General features: G+C 24.0%; 4 protein-coding genes across 9 annotated transcripts; 2 read left to right on the top strand and 2 right to left on the bottom strand.

The window, feature by feature from the left end:
• Positions 1–49: 49 nt before the first annotated feature.
• On the top strand, positions 50–2,220 carry xit (ALG6/ALG8 family glucosyltransferase xit). Of its 2 annotated transcripts, none has more exons than XM_012488839.3 (7): positions 50–306; positions 421–693; positions 767–935; positions 992–1,201; positions 1,261–1,500; positions 1,591–1,739; positions 1,799–2,220. In XM_012488839.3, the coding sequence occupies exons 1-7, from the start codon at positions 152–154 to the stop codon at positions 2,196–2,198; spliced, it is 1,596 nt and encodes a 531-aa protein (XP_012344293.2). In that variant the 5' UTR covers positions 50–151; the 3' UTR covers positions 2,199–2,220. The 2 variants fall into 2 exon arrangements, with proteins under 2 accessions (XP_012344293.2, XP_086773658.1); XM_086917532.1 differs by having other exon boundaries at positions 79–306; positions 743–935.
• ND-39 (NADH:ubiquinone oxidoreductase subunit 39) lies at positions 2,075–4,648 on the top strand. The gene is made up of 7 exons (XM_031917616.2): positions 2,075–2,726; positions 2,897–3,102; positions 3,175–3,468; positions 3,694–3,863; positions 3,931–4,056; positions 4,131–4,317; positions 4,404–4,648. Exons 1-7 carry the CDS (start codon positions 2,681–2,683, stop codon positions 4,578–4,580), a joined length of 1,206 nt encoding a protein of 401 aa, XP_031773476.1. The 5' UTR covers positions 2,075–2,680; the 3' UTR covers positions 4,581–4,648.
• Positions 4,649–5,791: 1,143 nt separating this feature from the next.
• Positions 5,792–8,555, bottom strand: LOC100871345 (uncharacterized). 3 transcript variants are annotated; one of them, XM_086917548.1, is made up of 5 exons: positions 8,395–8,555; positions 8,167–8,261; positions 7,897–8,019; positions 7,369–7,519; positions 5,792–7,113 (listed from the first exon to the last, which is right to left on the bottom strand). In XM_086917548.1, exons 1-5 carry the CDS (start codon positions 8,480–8,482, stop codon positions 6,455–6,457), a joined length of 1,116 nt encoding a protein of 371 aa, XP_086773674.1. In that variant the 5' UTR covers positions 8,483–8,555; the 3' UTR covers positions 5,792–6,454. The 3 variants fall into 3 exon arrangements, with proteins under 3 accessions (XP_086773674.1, XP_031773473.1, XP_031773474.1); XM_031917613.2 differs by having other exon boundaries at positions 5,792–7,519; positions 8,395–8,554; XM_031917614.2 differs by having other exon boundaries at positions 5,792–7,519; positions 8,167–8,278; positions 8,395–8,531.
• A 2,687-nt stretch (positions 8,556–11,242) lies between these two features.
• LOC100864404 (uncharacterized) lies at positions 11,243–17,141 on the bottom strand. Of its 3 annotated transcripts, XM_086917534.1 has the most exons (4): positions 16,558–17,141; positions 14,891–15,872; positions 14,671–14,793; positions 14,102–14,508 (listed from the first exon to the last, which is right to left on the bottom strand). In XM_086917534.1, exons 2-4 carry the CDS (start codon positions 15,846–15,848, stop codon positions 14,237–14,239), a joined length of 1,353 nt encoding a protein of 450 aa, XP_086773660.1. In that variant the 5' UTR covers positions 15,849–15,872; positions 16,558–17,141; the 3' UTR covers positions 14,102–14,236. The 3 variants fall into 3 exon arrangements, with proteins under 3 accessions (XP_031773470.1, XP_086773660.1, XP_086773661.1); XM_031917610.2 differs by having other exon boundaries at positions 11,243–14,793; XM_086917535.1 differs by lacking the exon at positions 16,558–17,141 and having other exon boundaries at positions 14,891–16,120.
• Between the last annotated feature and the right edge of the window lie 5,213 nt (positions 17,142–22,354).

Consider the following 22,354-nt stretch of genomic DNA (forward strand, 5'->3'; position numbering starts at 1 on the left):
CTATTATTCCCTATTTATCTTTACAAAATTAAATTTACTAGATAAATTTACTATAAAGGAAATATTAATAATATCTACGTTGGTAATATTGGATAATAGCTAATTTTTCGAACTTTCTAAAAAATACCACGTAAAATACTTTTTATTAATAATGAATATTACGAATAATAAAAATAATAAAAATAATTCTGTATTAAAAAGGACGAAAAAGATAAATTCTATATTAGAAGAAAGAAATATAAACAAAATTATATTTTATGTATTAATTCTCGTCACATGTTTTAAAATACTTCTAATTCCCATATAGTATGATTTTTTATACATTTAAACAAATTATTAAGCATTTATGTACTATATATTTATTACAGTTTGTACTTTTTTTGTAATAATTTGAGTTTATTTATACTATTTGATTTTTAGTCGTTCTACGGATTTTGAAGTACATCGAAACTGGCTTGCTATAACACATAATTTACCATTAAAAGAATGGTATGTGAATACTAATTCACAATGGACTTTAGATTATCCACCATTATTTGCATGGTTTGAATATTTTCTCAGTCATATTGCAAGATTTATAGATCATGACATGCTGAAAGTGGAAAATCTGAATTATGCATCATTTAATACTATACTTTTTCAAAGAGGGTCTGTTATAATTTTAGATTTAGTATTTACTTATGGAGTTAAAGAGTAAGTTTTTAATAGTAATAACATATGAAAGATATATGTATATTTTTAGAGTTCATTTTATATTAAATTCTAGAATTGGAAAAGTATTTTGCAGTACTTTTGATGAATATGTTATGTTCATAGTTTTTTCTTTATGCAATATGGGATTGTTGATAGTAGATCATGTACATTTTCAATATAATGGGTTCTTACTTGGTATTTTTCTACTTGCTATTGCAAATGTTTCTAAAATAAATAAACAGGTATGTAAACAAAAATATTTTATTTTGATAAAAGAATTAAACAACTTATTTTTTAGATGTCTATTTTATATGGAACATTGTGCTTTGCCTTGTTATTAAATTTAAAACACATTTATTTATATGTTGCACCAGTGTTTATAGTATGGTTACTTAGATCATATTGTATGAACGATGGCTCATTTTTTAAACGTTTGTTCATACTTGGAGGCATAGTTTTTATTACTTTGATAATTTCATTTGGTCCATTTGTTTCACAATTATCTCAGGTAAATAATTATATTGCATATGATATTATCTTTTTCTTTATTGATTATAATTATCTTAGGTAATTTCAAGGTTATTTCCATTCAAAAGAGGATTAGTACATGCATATTGGGCAGCAAATGTTTGGACATTATATATAGCTATAGATAAAATAATATTTTTAATTTTAAAAAAATTAAAATGGCTAAAAGTTACTAGGTTAGCAGTAATGACAGCTGGTTTAGTTCAAGAACAATCATTCTTAGTTTTACCAACTCCTACTCCAATTATAACATTTTTATTAACCATTTTTTCAATGATGGTAAATATCAAATTGTTTATTTATTAGTATTTAATAATATATTAATATATTATTATATTTTTATATATTAAAAAATTATATAAATTACAGCCTGCATTGTACTGTTTATTATATAAAAAAGAATATTTTACAAATTCAAAACAATTTGTACGATGTTTAGTTCTATGTGCTTTAAGTTCTTTCATATTTGGTTGGCATGTACATGAAAAAGCTATTTTAACTGCTATCATACCAATGTGGTAAGTAAAAAATAAAACTAATGAAATAAAATTTTATAAACAAGTTTTATATTTTCTAGTGTATTGGCAACAACAAACAAAAATGATGCTAGAATATACTTAATTCTGAGTAGTGCTGGACATACTGCTCTTTTACCTCTACTTTATTTAAATAATTTAACTCCATTAAAAATTTTGTCACTTTTGGTATATATAATTGCAATTTTTTTAGCTTTCTGTCAAAAATTCAATTTAGATTTACTTTCTTCATATGAATATATATATGTATTCACTTTACCAATATTAATAATATATGAAACAATAATACATAAAATAATATTTGGAGAAGCATTACCATTTTTACCTCTAGCACTTATTTCAATATATTGTGCTATAGGAATAATTTATTCTTGGATTCTTTATTATTATATGTTTTTACAATATAATAAAATTTATAACCAAAAAAAGAAAGTAGAATAAAATTTATATTTTGCATATGATATATTTATTGTATTTCCCAATTTTTTTAACCTTATAATATTATTACAAAAGTTACATGAATGTTAATTATAATCTTGTTGAAAATATTTTATGATTGCAATTTTAATATAAAATTATAATCAATATATATATTACATTATCAACAATTAATCAATAATTATAATATTAAAATTTTAATTAAAATTGAATGAATAAAATGAGGATTATAAGTCAAAATTATAAATTTTATATAATTTTTTATTCAATTATTTAATACAAATTTTTATATATTCTATATCAATTATTTTTATTTTTAATTATATTAACATTTTTAAATATAATATTTTTGTTGGACTTTTTAATTTTTATAGAATATTCACAATATTTTTTGTTTGAAAGTATTTATTAATCTACGTAAATTAACCTATATAAAACGAATATATATAAGTATTTTTACCTCTCTATTATTTACAAGATAGCAAATGATAAACATGGCGGCTTGGATTCCTAAAGTCATACGTACGACAAGTAAGTTTGTTAATTTCAATTGTTTATCATTTTATTTACAATGATATTTCGATAATAATAATATAATTGTTGCAATGCTAAAATATATATTATTTATTTATAATATATATTATAAATACATCTGTATTTATTATAATTATGTAACAATATTAATTTAAATCAATATATAGGAAATCAAAATATATATTCTGTCAGTTATGCGATACAAAATAATTACTCATCAGAACCAAGAATTATTAAAAATCCTACTACAGCCAGCTTAAAAAGAGGTACTGGTGGCCGTAGCTCATTTAATGGCATAGTTTGCACAGTATTTGGATGTAGTGGTTTTATTGGATCTTCATTATGTATTAGATTGGGAAAGATTGGAACCCAGGCAAGATATAAATATTATTAGTATTTTGAATTATAGATTGAAATTATATTTATGCTAAATATTTTTTTACAGCTTATTCTTCCACATAGATGCGATCACTATCATATTCGAGAATTAAAAGTAGGTGGAGATCTTGGACAAGTTCTTTATCATCCATTTGATCTTAGAGATGAGGAATCTATAATCAGAACCATAAAATATTCTAATGTTGTTATTAACTTAATTGGTTCAAATTATGAGACAAGAAATTTTAGTTTTGAAGATGTACATGTAGAAGGAGCAAGAACATTAGCTAAACTTGCTAAGCAGTGTAATGTAGAACGTTTCATTCATATGTCATGTTTGAATGTGGAAGAAAAACCTACAGTAAGTTAATTTAATTATCTTAATGGAAAAAATAATATACTTAATGGAAAAAATATATCAAGATCATAAATTTAATTAAGTGATATTCAGAATTGTTTTGTTTTTATTAAAATTTTGAGCACTTATTTTTATGACTTTATTATATAAATTTTAATGTCTAATGATTTGATATATTATTTAAAATAATGACTTTTAATAATGATGCAAATCTTATTTTCTTTTTAGCCAATCATATTGAAAGAAAGTTCAAAGATATTAAAAACAAAATGGAAAGGAGAACTTGCTGTGAAAGAAGAATTTCCAGAAGCTACTATAATTCGACCATCAGTTATATATGGACACAAGGATAAATTTATAAGTCATTATATGGATCAAAACAGGCTAATCTTAAATGAGTACATAATTGTTTATAAATTATATAAAAATATAAATCACAATATTAATGATATGTTTATTTTTTAGATTACCTCTATGGAATAAAGGAGAAAAAACTGAAAAACATCCAGTATCTATTCATGATGTAATTTCAGGTATTGTAGCGATCGTAAGAAATTCTGATACTGCCGGAAAAACTTACCAATTTGTTGGGTATGTATTATACATTGTTATGTTATTAAAACTTTTTATATACATAAGATAAAAATTTAAAATATTTATTTTAGACCAAAACAGTACAAATTAAATGAGTTAGTTAAATGGATGTTTGATGTAAAATTCAAATATTTCGAAAATAACATAAAGATAGTTGACATGAAATATAATCCATATGCTTGGTTAAAAACTACTCTTAGAGAATATATATATGCAGTACATCCTACAACAGACATGTTATGGGAAGTATTAGAATGTGTAAGTGTATTTGAAATTTTTAATTCATTTAAATCATTATGCATTGATTTTAGAAATAGAAAATATATTCATTAAATTTCATTTAGCATCATATCAGTGATAAAATAGATTCTGCTTTACCAACTTTGGAAGATTTAGGAATAACACCAATTGATTTACAAACTCGAATAGAATGGGAAATTGCTCCATATATACAATACAAGATGGAAATAGAAAATTTACAAAGAATAATTCCACCTAATGTGAAGTCTATACCAAAATGAAGTGCTTATATTTATAGTTTATAAAAAATTAATTTTGTGATTAAATAAAAAGCGAACATAAAAAAAAATTATTTCGATTTTTTATATCAAATTTACATTAAAATATTTATTTTACTATTTTATATTGTTTTTATATAATAATTATTGTTAATTTTTTCTATCATTTATTAAATGATAGATCATTTTATTATTTATTAATATTATAAATTATTGTTTATAATATTTATTAGATTATTCTAAATATAAGAAAAAGTTACAGAATTTATTTTCGTTATACGTTATATAATGAATAGTAAAAAATATATGTTAGTTTGGTCCTCGGTAATTATGCTAACTAAAATGCAGATTTTACATTTAAAGAACTTTTTTTCTTTGTTGTATTTAAATATGTACAGATTTTTTTATCTAACTAAAATTTCGATAAAAAATATATTAATAATTACATGATCTAAAAATTTAAATAATTAATTAAAGAAAATACTTATAAAAACATGATTTAAATCGTAAAATGATAAAATTAGATTTTTTTATTAGAATATTTTTTTTACATAAAAAAGACTATATAAAATTCACATGGCAAATTAATGTTCAAAGATTTGAAAAATTTTTAATTAATTCCTTAAAATTAATAATAAAAAAATTTTATAAAAAAAGACATCTAAAATTTACAAAAAAATCAAATCTACAAATTTAAAAGAAATATTTTTCCAATAAGAATTAAATTCTCGTAAAAAAAAGAACATAGCGCTATTATATTAATTCCTTTCAAAATGATTTTACTTGCAAATTTTACTTTTTGCCAAAGAATTCTTATATAAATTGATTACTTATATTATTATATTCTACATACTTTCATTATCGTTGATATAAATTATTTAATTCTGATCATTTTTATATAATCAAAGATATAATAAAAAATTATATAAAACATTTAACAAAATTTCCTTAATATAATTAACATATTGGAAATAAACATATTATATATATTATCTTAATATTAACAAATATTTCAAAAACGATTAGGAAACAAATTTCTTATATATGAGTAAGTGAGATAATAGGAAAATTGTAAAATATTTAAATTGATATTGGTTTAAATTTAAAAAAAATAATCTACAATCAAAATTGTTGATAATGTATTTTTTAAAGATACTTCTGTAATAAATCTTCAGACTAGATTAAAAATAATTTAAGGGATAGGTTAAAAATAATTTAATAAACAAATCGTTTATTTGTGAATTCGCTTCTATAATTTATAGAATAAATTTGAAATGAATGCAATTTTGCTAGCTCAAATATATGGGCTAGTTAAAGCTCATAGTATGCTTAAAATTGTACGAGTATAATAATCGAATGGAAAAAGTTTCTTTACAATGATTTCATATGATAGAAGTGCAACAATATTAAACATCTATTAAAATTGCTATTGATATACTTTATTTCGTATAAAATAAGATTGAAAAAAATTTTAATTTTAAGTTATTTATATTATGTCAATGCTCTATATTATATATATGAAAATAATTTAAAGTAAAAAAAAAAAAAGTATCAAAAATTTTCATTTCAGTACTGAAAAATATTATTATATATTAGGATATCAAATATATTAAATATCACTAATCTCTTCAATAAGTTAATTATTAATAATTAATGTTTAACGAGCTAAAATCGATGATTTTATTGAAGAGATTAGTAATTTCAAGAAATTAATTGTTGCTTCATTTTTCGTTTTTAAATTCGATAATTTATAAAAATAACAAATTAATAATATTAAATTTTATATCTTAAAATAAATCATAAAATAGCTAAAACTGTTCCCATTATTAATTACATTTCAATGATATGCATCTGAATCTTATAAAGCTGATCTTAATTTATTGGAAGAAATTCATGGAGAACAAAAGAATGAGGAATAAAGTGATTGGCAATGTAAAAATTCCAACAACTCCAGAACCCAAATTATCTTGGACGACATTATCATAACATTTGGCAATTAGACCAAAATCCACAAAATTCATCGGTTTTCCATTGTATTCAATTGGAGAGATACAATAATTTTTTTTCTGAAACTCGGTAATAGTGCCATTGACAAAATCGCTTTCCAATACATTATGAGCTTGACAGTCACAAGGAAAATGGTTATCGATAGCGCTAATAGAGTTCACTTCTAAATTAATGTCTCTGGCATGACGAGGTGCTTCCAAAACATGATTTCCATGAAATCTCAACATTTCTATACTATTTTCATATTGTAGAAACAATTTTTCGATTAGATCGATTTTGTTGTTTAATATATTCAGTCGATCAACATGAACAAGTCCAGTGAAGGCGTCCTTTTCAACGATACCCAAGTCACTTTCCTGAATATTCAATGAATGCACATAAGATAAGCCACGGAATGTATAAGATTGCAGGGAAGACAAGTCCATATAAGTTAATTTTAAAAGTCCAACATGTTGTAAGCCATCGAATGCATCTGGTTCAATAGTTCTTATTCCTGACGGAAATATTAAGCGAACTATATTTGTTACACCTGAAAATGCATGACTCTGGATTCTGAGTAATGGGTTATTGCTCAATAGTATTACACGAATGTTGGATGTACCGGCGAATGAATAACCCTCGATATATCGTATTTTATTATTTGCCAATAATAATACTGATACGTTTTGTAAAGTTGCGAACGAAAATTTTTCGATAAATGGTAAAGGTGTATGCTGAATAGAAAGTTCGCGCAATTTATTTAAACCTCGAAATGCGAATGGACGTATTGTCGATATATTATTACCATCCATCGTTAGTTTCCGTAACAGTTTTAAGCCAGCAAACGCATCTCCTTTTATTATTGGAAAATTGTTTTTCGTTAAGGAAAGTTCCTCTATTGTCTGAGGTAACTGTTGGGTGGGAATGTCTTTTAGCCCACCTGTATTGCAGAGAACCTGTAAAATTAATTCAATAATATTTTTGCTAAAAAAATTGAAAAAAAATATAAAAAAAATCTTTATTGATAAATTATTATATAATTATATCTTATTTATGTAGCTAATTAATTTCTCATAATTCTTTTTTCTTAGAATTTCAATTATCAATCCATGCTAATTTTTTAAAATTGTATTAAAATATTTAAATATAAAATAATAACATATAAATTTATTGTATATATTATATAGTTCTGTAAAGTTTTTAATTAAAATTATTTTTTTTTATAAAATAAGTTTTTTACCAATTTTTTTAAATATTAATATAATTCTTATGATTTTTATTGTTTTTTAAAAGTACAATATAATTGTATTTTTCATTTTATAAATATCTTTACCTGTTTCGGAGAAAGACAAATACATTCTGCAGAGCAATCCCAATTTTTCGTGGTAGTAGTTTCTTGTTCTAAAGTAAACTTTAAACTCAATGTCACTATCCACAGCAGGTAATAAATGCAGATCTATAAAAAAATAATAAAAAAAATAAATAAATAAATAAAAAATATAAGATAAAAGAAATGAAGTTACACAACAATTTTTTTTAAATATGTAAATGCACATAGGAAATGCGAACATGATTTCATACACGCGAATTATCTCATTTGTACCTGCGCTCTGCAATACATCAATTCCAGAGTTTTTAGGGCGCATGCCTCAACATCCAGGAAAACGTCGCAAGTAACTGTCGATGTTCCAATATATTCTGAAAAATGTTAAATCCTAAAAAAACATATTTCAACATATCTTAAATTAAATTTATTAAATTCGTTTACTTATTTTATGTATGATTGAGATCGAGGATGAAAATACAAATATAAAAGCTTATAAAAGCTTACCAAGAAGAAGCAAATTGATTCGGATGGAAATCCTATCATTAACCGGGAGAACGAAACACCAGGAAAATTTCGCAATCCGTGGCCGCATTCACCGGCTGGGCTCGGGGCTTTATTTCTCCTTAGCCAACTACCCCCACCTCCATTGAACGATCTGCGCAAGCCCATAATTATTCTCTCCGTGCGCGTAGTCTGGAATAAGACTTATTAGAGGTACTGTGTGGTATAACTAGAATGATGCATACTGACCTAGGAAATCTGACATAGTGTATAGTTTTTGATTGCTGATAATTATAAAAGTCGATGCATTGATAATTCTATTTTTCTATTTCTTTTTATCTTTCTTTTGTTCTTTTCAATTAATTCTATTTCTTTATGATTTTTTTTATTTTTTTTATCTATTTTTGTCTTATAGCTATCTGATTTTTACTATCTTTTTCTGATTCCTTTTGTTTCTTTCTGATCTCTTTCTTTCGTAATTTTATAATCTTTTCTCTAATTTTATAATCTTCTTTCTTTTTTCTTTAATACATGATTCATCTCGTTTTGTTGATTTTGCTTATCTTTTTCTTATTTTTTTCTATTTATTATTATTATTTTTTTTTTGAATTTCTCTTTTTCTTTTTGATTTTTTTTATTATTTTGTAATTTTTCTTTATTTTTTCTAATTTTGTCCTATACTATTTCTCTTTATTGTATTTCTCACTAGTAAAATATTTCAACTAAGATAAAGTAAAAAAAAGACTGTAAATCAAAATATAATGAAATGATTTTTGAAAATGAGTGATTACAATTATTAGTAATTGAGGAATTTGAAAATGTACTTGATTGTAAGAATTTGATAATGATTAATATTATTATAAGATATAAAATAATATAAAATAAAAAATATACATATTGAGATATAAGATATTAAAGATACTAAAATCTTGTTTTATGTAATTATAATATATTGTTGTTTGATTGCTTGTTTCGTGATTTAATTGAAATTTGTGACTATATTGCATCATTATATATTATATATTGAAGATATTATATATATATATGAAAATCAAGAAAAGGTAAATGAATTTTTGTGGAAAATTTGAAGAATTTTCTCAATTATTAAAAATTCACCGGTTTATTATTAAAGAAGAAACTTAGTATCTATTCGCATACAAAGATAAACAGTTTCTTTACGAATTTCTTACAATAATATATTTCATAACAAACTTGTATACAATTTTAATAACATAGATTCACATAACAGAAATTTCGTATTATGTGACGGAAAATTTAAAACATAGAAACTTATGATTAATTAAAAGTGCAATTTTTATGTATGTGTGTACATATGTATATATGCATATGTATATGTATACTTGTTTTTGTGAAAAGTTCCAATGTCAAAAAAAATTCAGTCTTAAAAAATAATACGATAATAAATTTATATACGATAAACAAAAGACAATTTTTTCCCTCTTCTCCGCAATTTTTTTAAAATCATAATTATATACAATCTTAATCTGATTAATATTAAAATTTTTAATTTTCATAAGGCATCAATAATACATAATAATTAAGATTTATATTATATACATATAAAAACACAGTTTTCAACGCTAGATCATTTTATTAAGTTTGATCTACTTAAAAATTTCGCAATTTTATAATTTTATAATTTGTTAAGATTTTTGTTTTCTATTTTTTTTTCTATTACTCTAACTTCAATATTTCTTTTTAATTTATGGATTCTTTATATAGATTTTGAAATTTATTTGATATGTTTTTGAGCACCTTCTATTTTAATATTATATACTTTCTCTTTTTGTTTCAAACATATTATTTTTATATTTGTATAATTTTTTAAATATTTTTCACTCTAAGTATTCATTTTAATTTTTATATTTCTTTAATTGTAATTAACTATTCTTTGTTTATTTAGGCACATTATATATCTTTTATTTATATCTATTTTTTAATTTTATTTGTTTTTATTAGTATGATTATAATATTAATAACATAATATGGTATTAACTTTTGAACTTGTCAAAAAATTACTTTCTCATAGATTTGAATAAGATTTTCCTTAATTACTTTCCGTGAAATATATCTAATGAAAAAAAAAGGATGGATTCTAATTCTTGACTTTGAAAAAAACAGATAAAAATTAATATGTATTCACATGATCAAAATGTCATTGTCAAATTAATTTTAATAATATTGGTATAAAATGGCTAACTATGCTACTGTAAATTAATTTTCTTTTATTTTTTTTAACATCATTAAAGTTAGTTTAATTATTTTTTTATTGTTTATATTTCATAACAAAGTCATTTAAAAAAAAAATCTCATCATTAAATCTATGAGAAAATAGCTTTTAACATATTTAATCACTCAATGTTTATTGTAATCAGTCATTTTTATATATATGCTTTGCATCCTGGTCATTAAAATCAAATTTTATTTACTTATAAAAAAAAATCTATATAAAAAATTCTATCTTTACATGAAATGAATAGAAAATAATAACACTCATTTGTTTATATCAAAATAACAAAAAACTTAATGACAGCATTTCTTCCAAAAATGATAAGAATTGCAATATAGTCAATTTATAAAGTGAAATTTCAATCAGAATGCAAAACATAGTATTATTTTATTTCATAATCGCATTGTGATTAATTTGCAGCAGCGATTTTCAACCATTGTGTCCAACATTTTTTAAAATATCTCATATACATAAGTCAAAAAAAATAATAAATAACTATTGTTCTAAATAATCTTGAGTATATTATATTTTTAATATAAATTATCATAAATAAATGAAATTTCAAAAAAATTTTTTAAAAGTAAATTAGACAAAATTGTCTTAATAATGAAAAAAATAGTTATTTTATTTTCATTTTATTGCAATAATAAAAAAAAATATTTTTTTAAATTAATAAAAAATGTATAGTTTTTGTTATCAATAAAAAAAATATACTATATTTTTTGAATTATATTTGTATTATGGAATTTTAGTTGTTTATGTGCAATGAGATAAAAAGGTTAAAAATCGCTGGATTACAGGTACAATATTATAATTCTATTATAAAACCATCATGAAATTCTCGTTTCACCTGAATCTTATACTTATAGAGATAATTATTTGAATTTCATTTACATTCTTCAATTCTAATAAAAGAAAATTATAAAATATATAGAAAAAAAAAATATTCAGGCAAAATTCATTTAAATAAAGCAATTTCAAGACAGTTTTTCTTTGTACTAATTGGTGAGTATTTTTATGTCAAATAATGGCACAGTGAAATTTGTCCAGATAGTAATACAATTAAAAATAATGAACAGTTTTCATGGAAAAAAAACAACAGAACAATAGTAGAAATCTCTTATATTTTAATATGAACAAATTTCATTGTATAAAAACTGAATAGAATTTTTTATTCTTTCTGTTTGTACTTTCTAAAAATGAGATCTTATAGTGACTGGTATCAATTTTTAAAAGAAAGTATATAAGCTTAATAACTTTTCAGTTTATAACTATTAACTATGAAAACTCTATATTGTTTTTATGTTATAAAAATCTTTTTTTTCCGTTGTATGATAAATATTTAGCACATATTGAACACATTTAATAACTTATTTTAAATGCAGTTACAAGAAACATCAAATTGAAACTAATGCTTGAAACTAATTATATATAATGTTCAAACTAATAATTTAATAAAGATATTTTATGTGAATATATTTAAATTTGTATTAGTATTTAAAGATCAAATTTCATTTATGAAATTTTTCACAAATGATTTAAATTAACTCAATTATTTAATAAACATAGTTGTTTAATTGTAACTAATAACTTAAAACCAAAAATAGACATTATGTATCATTCATTTAATATGATTAATATATCATATATCATATAAGTTTTGATAAAAATTGATGTATTAAAAAAAAAATTTCTAAATTAATTTAAAAATTATTTTATAATAAAACATTGATTTTAAATAGATGATTTGTAAATATATCATTTGGCAGAAGTGGACAGTATAAATGGACAGATAAATAATTAGTTTTATAATTCAATAAAAATTTTAAAAAATATTTGTTTCTCAAGAGCAAATGATATAAAATTCAAGTATATCAATTTATAGAGAAAATCGAAAATTGTAGTTAATTCTATTTTTTATAGTAAGTAAATTGTCTATAATTAGCTTATTTATAATTATTTTATAAATTGTTATATCCAGCCATTGATTATATTAACATATTTAAGGACATTGTAACTTTTATGCTTAAAACTATTAAAATTTATATCTGTTCATAATATATTTTTTATAATTTATATATATATATATATATATATATGCTCTATATATATATTCTTTTGTTGTGTATACGTACATAAAATACACGTTGTAAAATAAAACACGATTTCATCAAATTGGTAACGCAGATTCGGCTCTATCAGTCTTAACGTTAATAATGAACAATATTGTTCGTTGTACGATGAGGTAGTTCGTTCTATTGTGTGTAATTATTATGCATTAATATTGAGCAATATTGCAGCTGTATCCCAGGGCCATTGATCAGTAACGATAATGTAATCTTATAATTACTAACAAGTTAACAGTGATATCTTCAGTCAATAACATGAAATTATTTGAATTGTATAACTCTCTAACCTCTTTTTTTCTTTCTTTTTGTTTTCTCTTAGATTTTATATATTTCGTATATATAATAATATTTTATTGATAGCATTTAATGCTAAAAATAGGAAATTTTTCTTAAAAGAAAAAAGAATTAAAAACAAAATGTTCAAAATAATGTATACTCTTTTTTCCTTTTTTCTTACGCGACATTATAATCTAAAAAAATCAATTAAGATTCTAAAATAGTACTACTAGGTAGATTGCAAAACGAAAAAAATGAAAATATTGAATCACAATGATTAAAATTAATTTAAAAAAAACATGCATATTCATACATTGATTCAAAAATGTTTAAAGTTTAATGCGATTTCGAAAATATTTCGCATATTTTTACAAAAGATCATATATTAATTATAATTAATTATAAATATGAAAAAATATATACGATCAATTTCATTAAATATTTGAATATGAATATTTTTATTAAATGTGATTTTCTTTTCCTTAATAACTTTCAAACAATAAATATTATATACTTGTAAGTTTATAATATATAAAATATTATTATAAATCGGGAAAGCAATATATTCTATGATCTTTAGCATTAAACTTTAACAATTTTGGAACTCAATCGATTACTCAGTCTCTTGAATCCATAACATATAAATCAGTCTTGTGTAAGGTAATCCGAGAAGAGGATTTAAAAACCTCATATACTGGCGATTTTTACCGCAATTTTTATGAATATATATATATATATTCTATGGCTTATTGTTGCAAGAATCAACTATTGATCCCTGAGTCATTTATTAAACTGATTTAATTAGCTTTAATTTAACTGCATTTTTCTTTCACTTATATCGCTTCATTAATCTATTGCATTTGACATAGGCTTTCGATTATATCAGAAAGCATCGTATTCCATAAAACAAAAAATATCATTAAATGAAGCATTTAGAAGTCAAATTTCAGAAACCAAATGATTGATCTTGATCGAATTGACTTCTATATAATTCAAATAATAAAAATTCTATTTTTAATTCACAGAACACTATAAATACCTGTATATAATTTTTTTTAAATCGATACTCTTAAATTATTAAAAACTTTATAAAAATTTTCTTGTGATTTAATTAACCGATAAATAGTACGTTTAATTGTTGTCAAATGAACACACTGGTAATAACGAAAAGTAAAAGAATATATCTAAGTTACTCGTGACTGCAAAAATTGGAAACTATATTTTCTTCGCTTTTAATTACTGATGTTGGCGGGATTATCACACGAATATCTGTCTTACGATTTACAGAAAGATCTTCAACCTGATATTCGTTACTTTGTTCTTTTACGGAATGTACTGAGGGGCTAGATGTACAACGAGTAGTATCTAGGATCTTTAGATCCACGGGACTATCTCTTGACTTACATGTATCAAGAATAGGCCCAGCATCCTCAATCACGCTACTATTTTCATTTTCGTTTTCTGAAAGTGCGCCACTGTAGATATTGCCATTTGAATTACCACCGATTCCATAAGGGAAACACGCGCCACTACCATTTGAGCCACGCTTAAATGGTCGTGACGTCGTAATCCCTAATTTTTTCACTTTATCATAGAGAGTTCGAGAGGGTACTCCATACTTACGTGCTGCTTGCAAAGCACTCATTCCCGAGCGTACTGCCTCGATCGCAGACATGATATCATTTCTTGTATATTGTTTATACCGTTTCCACTCTGGCTTTTGAACTGGTACATAGTTGATCATTTCTTCGGTAAAAAATAATTCGTTACATTTTATATTTGTATATGATCTTTTTGTAATTCAATAGAAGTTGAAATTTCTTTATAAATCTATTTTTCTTACCTGGTTTAACATCCGGAGGATATGATTGTGGCGATGATTGCTTATCGTCTTCATCCATTATAGAAACATCAGTATAAGGACTATGTGCAGATTCTCCATGAACTATATCTATATTACTGCGTCTATCATTTTCATTTGATGAGCCATTACTATTAATTCTAAATTGAGTCTCTTGACTATCTGGATGTAACAGAGGAATCCCCTGAGAACTATCTGCATGACCTTGACCGAGAACCGTTCTAAGAATCGGTGTGTCTTTATTTATTAACATATTCAAAAGTTTCTTGCGTTTCAATGGGGAAGTTTCAAAGCCATTGTCATAAGATCCGGTTAAAATGGGGGAGTGTTGATGTGATGCTGTCTGATGGCTAGAACTGGAATGAGTAATAGGAAGTCTTGATAAAGGCCACATTGGTAGTACTAAACGGCTATTTCGATCAACTGGTGATTTGCCGTAAATATTATACGTGGTTCCTGTAGAATGCGGTGGAGACGTATGCCCACTACTGTGAGCTGCACTACTGGTTGTACTGGTACTTATGGCTGGCGGAGGAGACATAGATGTTTCCACTTCTTCTCTATGACTTTGAGAATTATTTTCTTCAACCAATCCCTTCACTTTTAATACTTCTGCAACTTTTAATAAACCAGCTAATTGTTCTTGAGCCACATTTACTTCGCCTCGATACATATACTCTAAGATAGCTTTAATATCAGAGTATTTCACGTCTTTTAATACTACAATTGGATGCTTGCATGGTAAATCAATAAATAGAGTTTGAAAATAAGAGGAACATGCTGCTAAAACCATTTTGTGGCATTTAACGGATGCACCTTCATCAACTGCCAAAGTCACATCGGTGAATGCCTCGTTTTGCAATAACTTATCAAACATCGTCAATAAGTTAGAGCGATGATTGTTCCAGCGCAAACAATATTGTTGTGAAGTGCTCGCCATTTCGATCAATTAACAAAACAGAACCTAAAATAAATTATAACAATAAGATTAATAAATATGTACGTTCTGTTCTGACTTATATATCCGATTTTAAAACATTTGTTAAGATTTTGAATAGGTAAATTTTGATAGAAATATAAAAATGTAAAAATTTGAATCCAAAAATTTATAAATAATTATTTGAATGTTTTATGTATTTGTATTTTTTAATCATTTTCTAACTATTAAATCTTAGAAATTAATTAGAAGTGAAATTTATACAGCATAATTTCATGAGATATGAGTCATTCATGTGAAACTATCTTCATTTAATAGAAGTGCATATGCGCATGTGCAAAACGCATGCTGTGCGTAAAATACTTATACAAAATTTAAAATTCGAACAGTAACATCAATTCTTCTCCAATACATAAATTAAATTTTAATAAATATAAATTAAAAAATAATTTGTAAATAAATAAGCAAAATAAATTATTACTACATTTTACTAATTAATTAATATTTATAAATTATATAGCGTAATCTAAATCAAACATGAAAATCTTTTCTTATTTTTTTATTATATTTTCACATAATATATTGTAATCTAATACCATATATAGTTATGAATACAATGTATAACATTATAATAAATTTCTATAATAAAAAAAAAAAATAAAGAAAAAATTGATACGAATCTAAAACATCATATAGAATAGCGAAGACTTACTCGTCAAGACGGTCCTCCTTTTTAAAAAAGCTGGCGCCTATGACGAAGCTGTTCAAATGGCCGCCGAGGAGTACGCTAGGAGATGTATGATTAAGTTAACATGTGTGTGCACTCGTATTCGTCACTCAATTCCGTCGAAACCAGCCTACAAAAATGTTGCCGCGAGAATCCAACCCCTAGTAACTGCGCATGACGTATGAGGGCGCATACATGCGCGAAACTGCTGATTAAAATGAATCTTTTCACATCTCTTTAATTTTCATAAATTGGCAATCCTTTTTTATAAACAAATCTTAAAAAGTCTCATTTATAAAAACACAATTCACAAAAACTTTTATCTTCGTTTTCTATATTTCCGTTTTAATCTATTTTCTATTGTTATCCACCGTTTTTGTTGCTCTGAGAATTATTATCCAATATTTGGTTATCTTCATTGAAGTTTATTCTTAATTGTTATGTTATTTCCTTTTAAGATTTAAATAGTCAAATGATGATAATAATAATGGTATCAAGTGCACACTCGTAGCAAAATAAAGTTATAATACGAATAAGAATCCTCTCCCACGGCCTACTCGGCGACCACTGACGAGTCGTGAGTGGAAGACGCACTAAACCGAGCTGGTCATGGCCATGGTTCTTCTCGCATAGGGGTGTCGTACGTGTGTATTCGTATACTATCGCCATTGCTGTGTGTGCCCAGTGGCGTAACTGGCAGCTCTTTATGCGAAATATTTTGGTTAAAATTTTAAAACCTTATTAGTAATGAATGAAAGACATTAGCAATAAATGAATGGTATCTGAAAACACGTTTGCGAGTAAATAAATACATAATTTTGATCTTTAAAGAAATAGTTAAGCGATTAGTGCATTTATTTAATGAGCAGATTATCAAACTGCGTCTATTGATAAGAAAATTTAAGAAAATTAACATTTGAAGAAATTTTTAGAAAGTTTAACTACGAATTCTATAAATTTTAAGAAATTTTAAGAAATTAAATCTATTTCTTAGATAATTATAATTATATTATTTTATTATAATAATTATTATTAAATATAATTATTAAATAGTTTTTATATGAATAATAATTATAGTTATATTAATATATATAAATATATAAATTGTGATAGCCTATTGATAATGACTTGCAATTTTAATCTAATTCTAAATCTATTATATTATCATATTAGTTTAAATTTATTTAAACGAAATTGTTTTTTTTATATACAATAATATAATATTATTGAAAGCATTTAATTAATTTAAATTTAATTTAAATTTATTTGTTATAATATTCAAGTTATATACATTCAACTTAAAAAAACGCACAGATGCTAAAGTTACGCCACTGACTAGCATGCACAAGGAGACTTGCACAGACACCATCGTCCCTGGTTGCACGATCGGCCAATCACGCTACGTTTAGGCCAATATCCTGCGGGGTATGACACAGACATATGCAACTGGTGCATACTTGCAAGTATAAACGTATATATATATAACTATATGGCGCCGTGTGCGTACACCCACGTCTTTTACTTGCGTATCAGCATAGCGATGGCCATTAGATTTTCTTTTTATCCTAAGTTTTTAAGCAACGGTTCAATTTCTTTATTCTATTAAAATTATAATCATAATTTCTCTATCATTTTTTTTTTTAATATTCTTATTGTAATTTTTTTGTAAAATTGATTTTTCATAAATAAATTTTTAAGAACCTTTCTATTATATTAATATAATAGAAGAATATAATATAATATATATAATATATAATAGAGAAAATATTTTGATATAATATTCAAAATGATTTAGAGAATTATATAATTAGAAAATCACATTACATAATTTTTCGAAATATTAATATGTAAAATAATTTTATAAAGCATTTAAAAAGTTATATAACTCTGCACATTTTAAAAATTTTCTAATACATATATATAAGTTATAATCGAAGTAAAAAATTTTTTTCCAAAATATATATGTAAATAGATTAATTAGTTTAAATAAATATTACAAATTTAAGAATTGTCTTGATCATTATTCTGTTTATTAATTTTATGTGATGAGAAATAAAAACTTATGTTATATGTTTTCAAAAATTGCTATCATGTCCTATAATTTTGTTATGATGATTATGTTTTAATATAAAATCTTATAAAATTTTTCTCATGATCACGGAAATCAAATAATTTTTGTTTCTATCATAATTGACATTGTGTTTTTCATTTTTTATTTTTTTCTTTTCCTATTTTACAAAAATTTTTCAATTTTTGTAAATATTATAAAAAATTTTAAATTATTACGATAATGAGATAAAATTGTTATAATAATGAATATAAATAAAAAATAAATTGAAAAATTAAAAAATAAAATGAAATATGTATAAAAAAGTTTACCACATTTTTCGCTCTTCCTTTCATGCATTAATGCACATTGATCATTGCGTCGTTTTGTTTACCAAAGCTCGCGAAGTGGCATATTAAAAACGAGCCGAAAATATGTTGTTTAATTTCCATCTTATCTTATCTTGATTAGTTCGTACAGTAAAAGAAGAAGCAGAGATGATAAAAACAGACCATGATAAAAGAAAATCATTTTCTTGCGTGCTCGCATGCACGCATGCACAGTTTCACACAAATATGATTAGAAGGTATAGATGTGTGAGTGCGCCATCGAATGAGACTTTTGATCGAAGAAAAAAAGGGGAATGCGAAGCTACTAAGGTGAATCCTTGTATACTGTTACGCTATTGAAAAAATTCCATATTCGATAAATAAATATGACAATCTTAGTTAGATTGTTTTCACATTGAAAATTAAATTTTTATATTTATTTGAAATATAGCATTACATTGCATTTTAAATATGAGCAGTATCTGAAAGAAAATATTTAAAATATTGTTTTATATGTACTTATTTATATATTATTTAATGATTATTATTAATTATTTTAATTTAGATAATTATTATTATTATTAATTATTATTATTAAATAATAATGAAATAGAAAATTACATTTAGAGACACAATTTTTCTTTCAATTTTTAATTTAAAAAAATCAGATTTTAATAGAATAACACAATTTAATTTATGTATTATTTAAAGAATTAATTAAAAATTAAAAATTTGAAATTTATTATATATTTTCAGATATTTTATATTGTGAATTAAATTATAAAATATGGTTTGTGCATGAAATTTTTTGAAGGTATCACAGTTCTATTTAATAGAACATCCAGTTGGGTTCCAGATTTAGCAGCAGCCTGCTCCCTCTTGTCTCAGGACGACCGGATTTTCACTAAAAAAACGTAAGACAAGCGAAAAGCTTCTATGGGTTGTTGCGTATATTTCCACGAAGCCTTTAAAAGGAAAATTAATGATTCTCAAATAAAAAAAGAGAAAAATACAATAAAGAGAATATATTAGTGATAAATATAGCAACGTTGCACATTATCTATCTGGGCAAAGCGATGATAGAGGGATATTAACTGTTTGCTTATCGCCTTTACAGATAGTATAGAATTCTTGATTTTGTATTCTTGCGTATTTTATCAATAACTGTAAAAATGAAAGAAAACAGAAAATAATTCTATAAATACTTACTATTCAATTTTATAATAATATTAATAATATTAAATAATATAACTTATTAGAAATAAAATAGATAGTTTCTAAGATAAGATAAGATATATGAATCTTATTTAAAATATACAGAAAAAATACATACAAATATATTAAATTCGCTAGAAAAATGAAAGTTTTATATGGATCTAAGCTAGTTTGGTCTAAAAAAAATAGATGCAAGCGGCTTTCAATCCCCATGAGAAACCTGTTTTTCTTCACATGTGCTTCTTATCTTCCTAATTTTTTTAGAAAATCATTCTAAAAATTTGCTTGGATCATCTGAGCAAAACAAAAAAAAATTGTAATTTGTAAAAGATATTATATAAATTTGTTTAATTATATTTATGACTTAATTTTATCGAATTTCAATTAATAGAAAAGTATTAAATATAAAATAATTCTTTTATATTTTCATATCTTTATTAATTTTTTTGATTTTACTATTATAATTTTAAAATTATTAAAAAAAGTAACATTTTACAATAATTTTTTTTTTCTGATAATGTAAATTTTGGTAATTATGTTTTGAGAAAAGAAGATACACATAGAATTATGCTAAGAGGTCTATACGCACAAGTGAATGGAGAGGCGTTGCACTCGGTACTTATAATGAATGGTTATACCACAAGGCAAAGCACATCTTCAATAGTAGGAACAAAGTGCACTGTTACATGGAATAATTGCACTTGACGCCAGAGAGTTCCTACCAGACCGACAATACTTTCGCTATTGTATAGGGAACAATGTATCAGCAGGTAGCCGATCATCGATCAGGAATCCCTCCGGTCAATGGCCTTCCAATGCATGCTGAGTTCTTTTTATGTGTATCGATATGAAGTGTTAATGTATGAATCAAATTGTTCTTGCACATTTATATAATGTACATATTATTTAATTATAATTAGATTTTATCTTTTCCAAATTTCTAATCTTCTAGTAATAATATTTGTTGTATGCGAATATTTCATTCTAATTTTATTGACTTTTATTTTTATAACTTTACGATTTATGTATAAAATTTATAACTTGTATATTGATAAAATTTTATTATTATATGATCAAATAATTATTTTGATTGTCTCATTCTATGAATTATGGATTACAATTCTATAAAATTAATAACTAAAATATTTCTAGTTGCAATAAAAAGAAACATAAATAAGGTGTACTCTATATGCAGGGCCAAGGTTTATCTGTGGTAGACGAGTGTCAGTGGGTCGACACCCGCAAACCGGTCCTGACCACGTGGAATGTGAGCCCGCCGTGCGATGTTGCCACGTATATGCATGATTTCCCAAAAGTGCATCTACCGCAGGCTTACTATACGTAACACATGTGCATACATATATATTTTCTTGCCCTCTCGACTTTCGTATAATTTCAGAAAAACTAACTCTAAAATCTGACTTTTACTAATTAAAATATTCAAGAATCACTTCATACAGCAATATCTATCCATATGTATTTTTTATATTATATGCAATTTTAAATTTTCTTTTTATAAACTTTTAACTTTATAAATTTTGTAAATTATTTATTTACAGTAAATAATAACTTTATAATCACTTTTATGTTAAAATTATTGTTTATAATCCATCATTCATCATCATTAAAATATAAAACTATATTTAATTATTTCATTAAATTAATAATTTAATTATAATCTATAATTTAATTATAATTTACAATTAAATAATAAAAATAAATTTCCATTATTTTAAATTTAAATAAATTTCATCAAAAAGCAGTAATTCAATATCTTTTTAACAAAAAAGAAAAAAAAACAAAAATACTACGTTTTATTTAGAAAATGAAGCATAATTTACGCATCTATGAACGCACTATTCTCACCCGTTGGACAACCCTACTCTTCAAGGTCATTGTTCCTCTACCAAGCCCTTTTTTATGCCTGCCAGAATAGAATGAATTTTTATGGCGGTATGTCCTTGGAGCTTGACAATATCAATATGTTTTCTGTGTAAGACACCTGTTATATCGTTGCTCTTTTCTTCATTACATATAATGTGCACATTTAATGCGATTCAAGTATTATCTCTTTCTTTCTTTGTTTTTTTTTTTCCTTTAATCTTTGTCTTCAACCGTTATTTTCGTTACAAATCACAATCAAAAATAATCTCAGAATAATCTAAGTGACGAAAAATCCTTTGTGACGTAG

This window comes from Apis florea, unplaced genomic scaffold, assembly GCF_048593485.1.
Source record: "Apis florea isolate Af1SG1 unplaced genomic scaffold, ASM4859348v1 contig_2203_pilon, whole genome shotgun sequence".
NCBI lineage: Eukaryota > Metazoa > Arthropoda > Insecta > Hymenoptera > Apidae > Apis > Apis florea.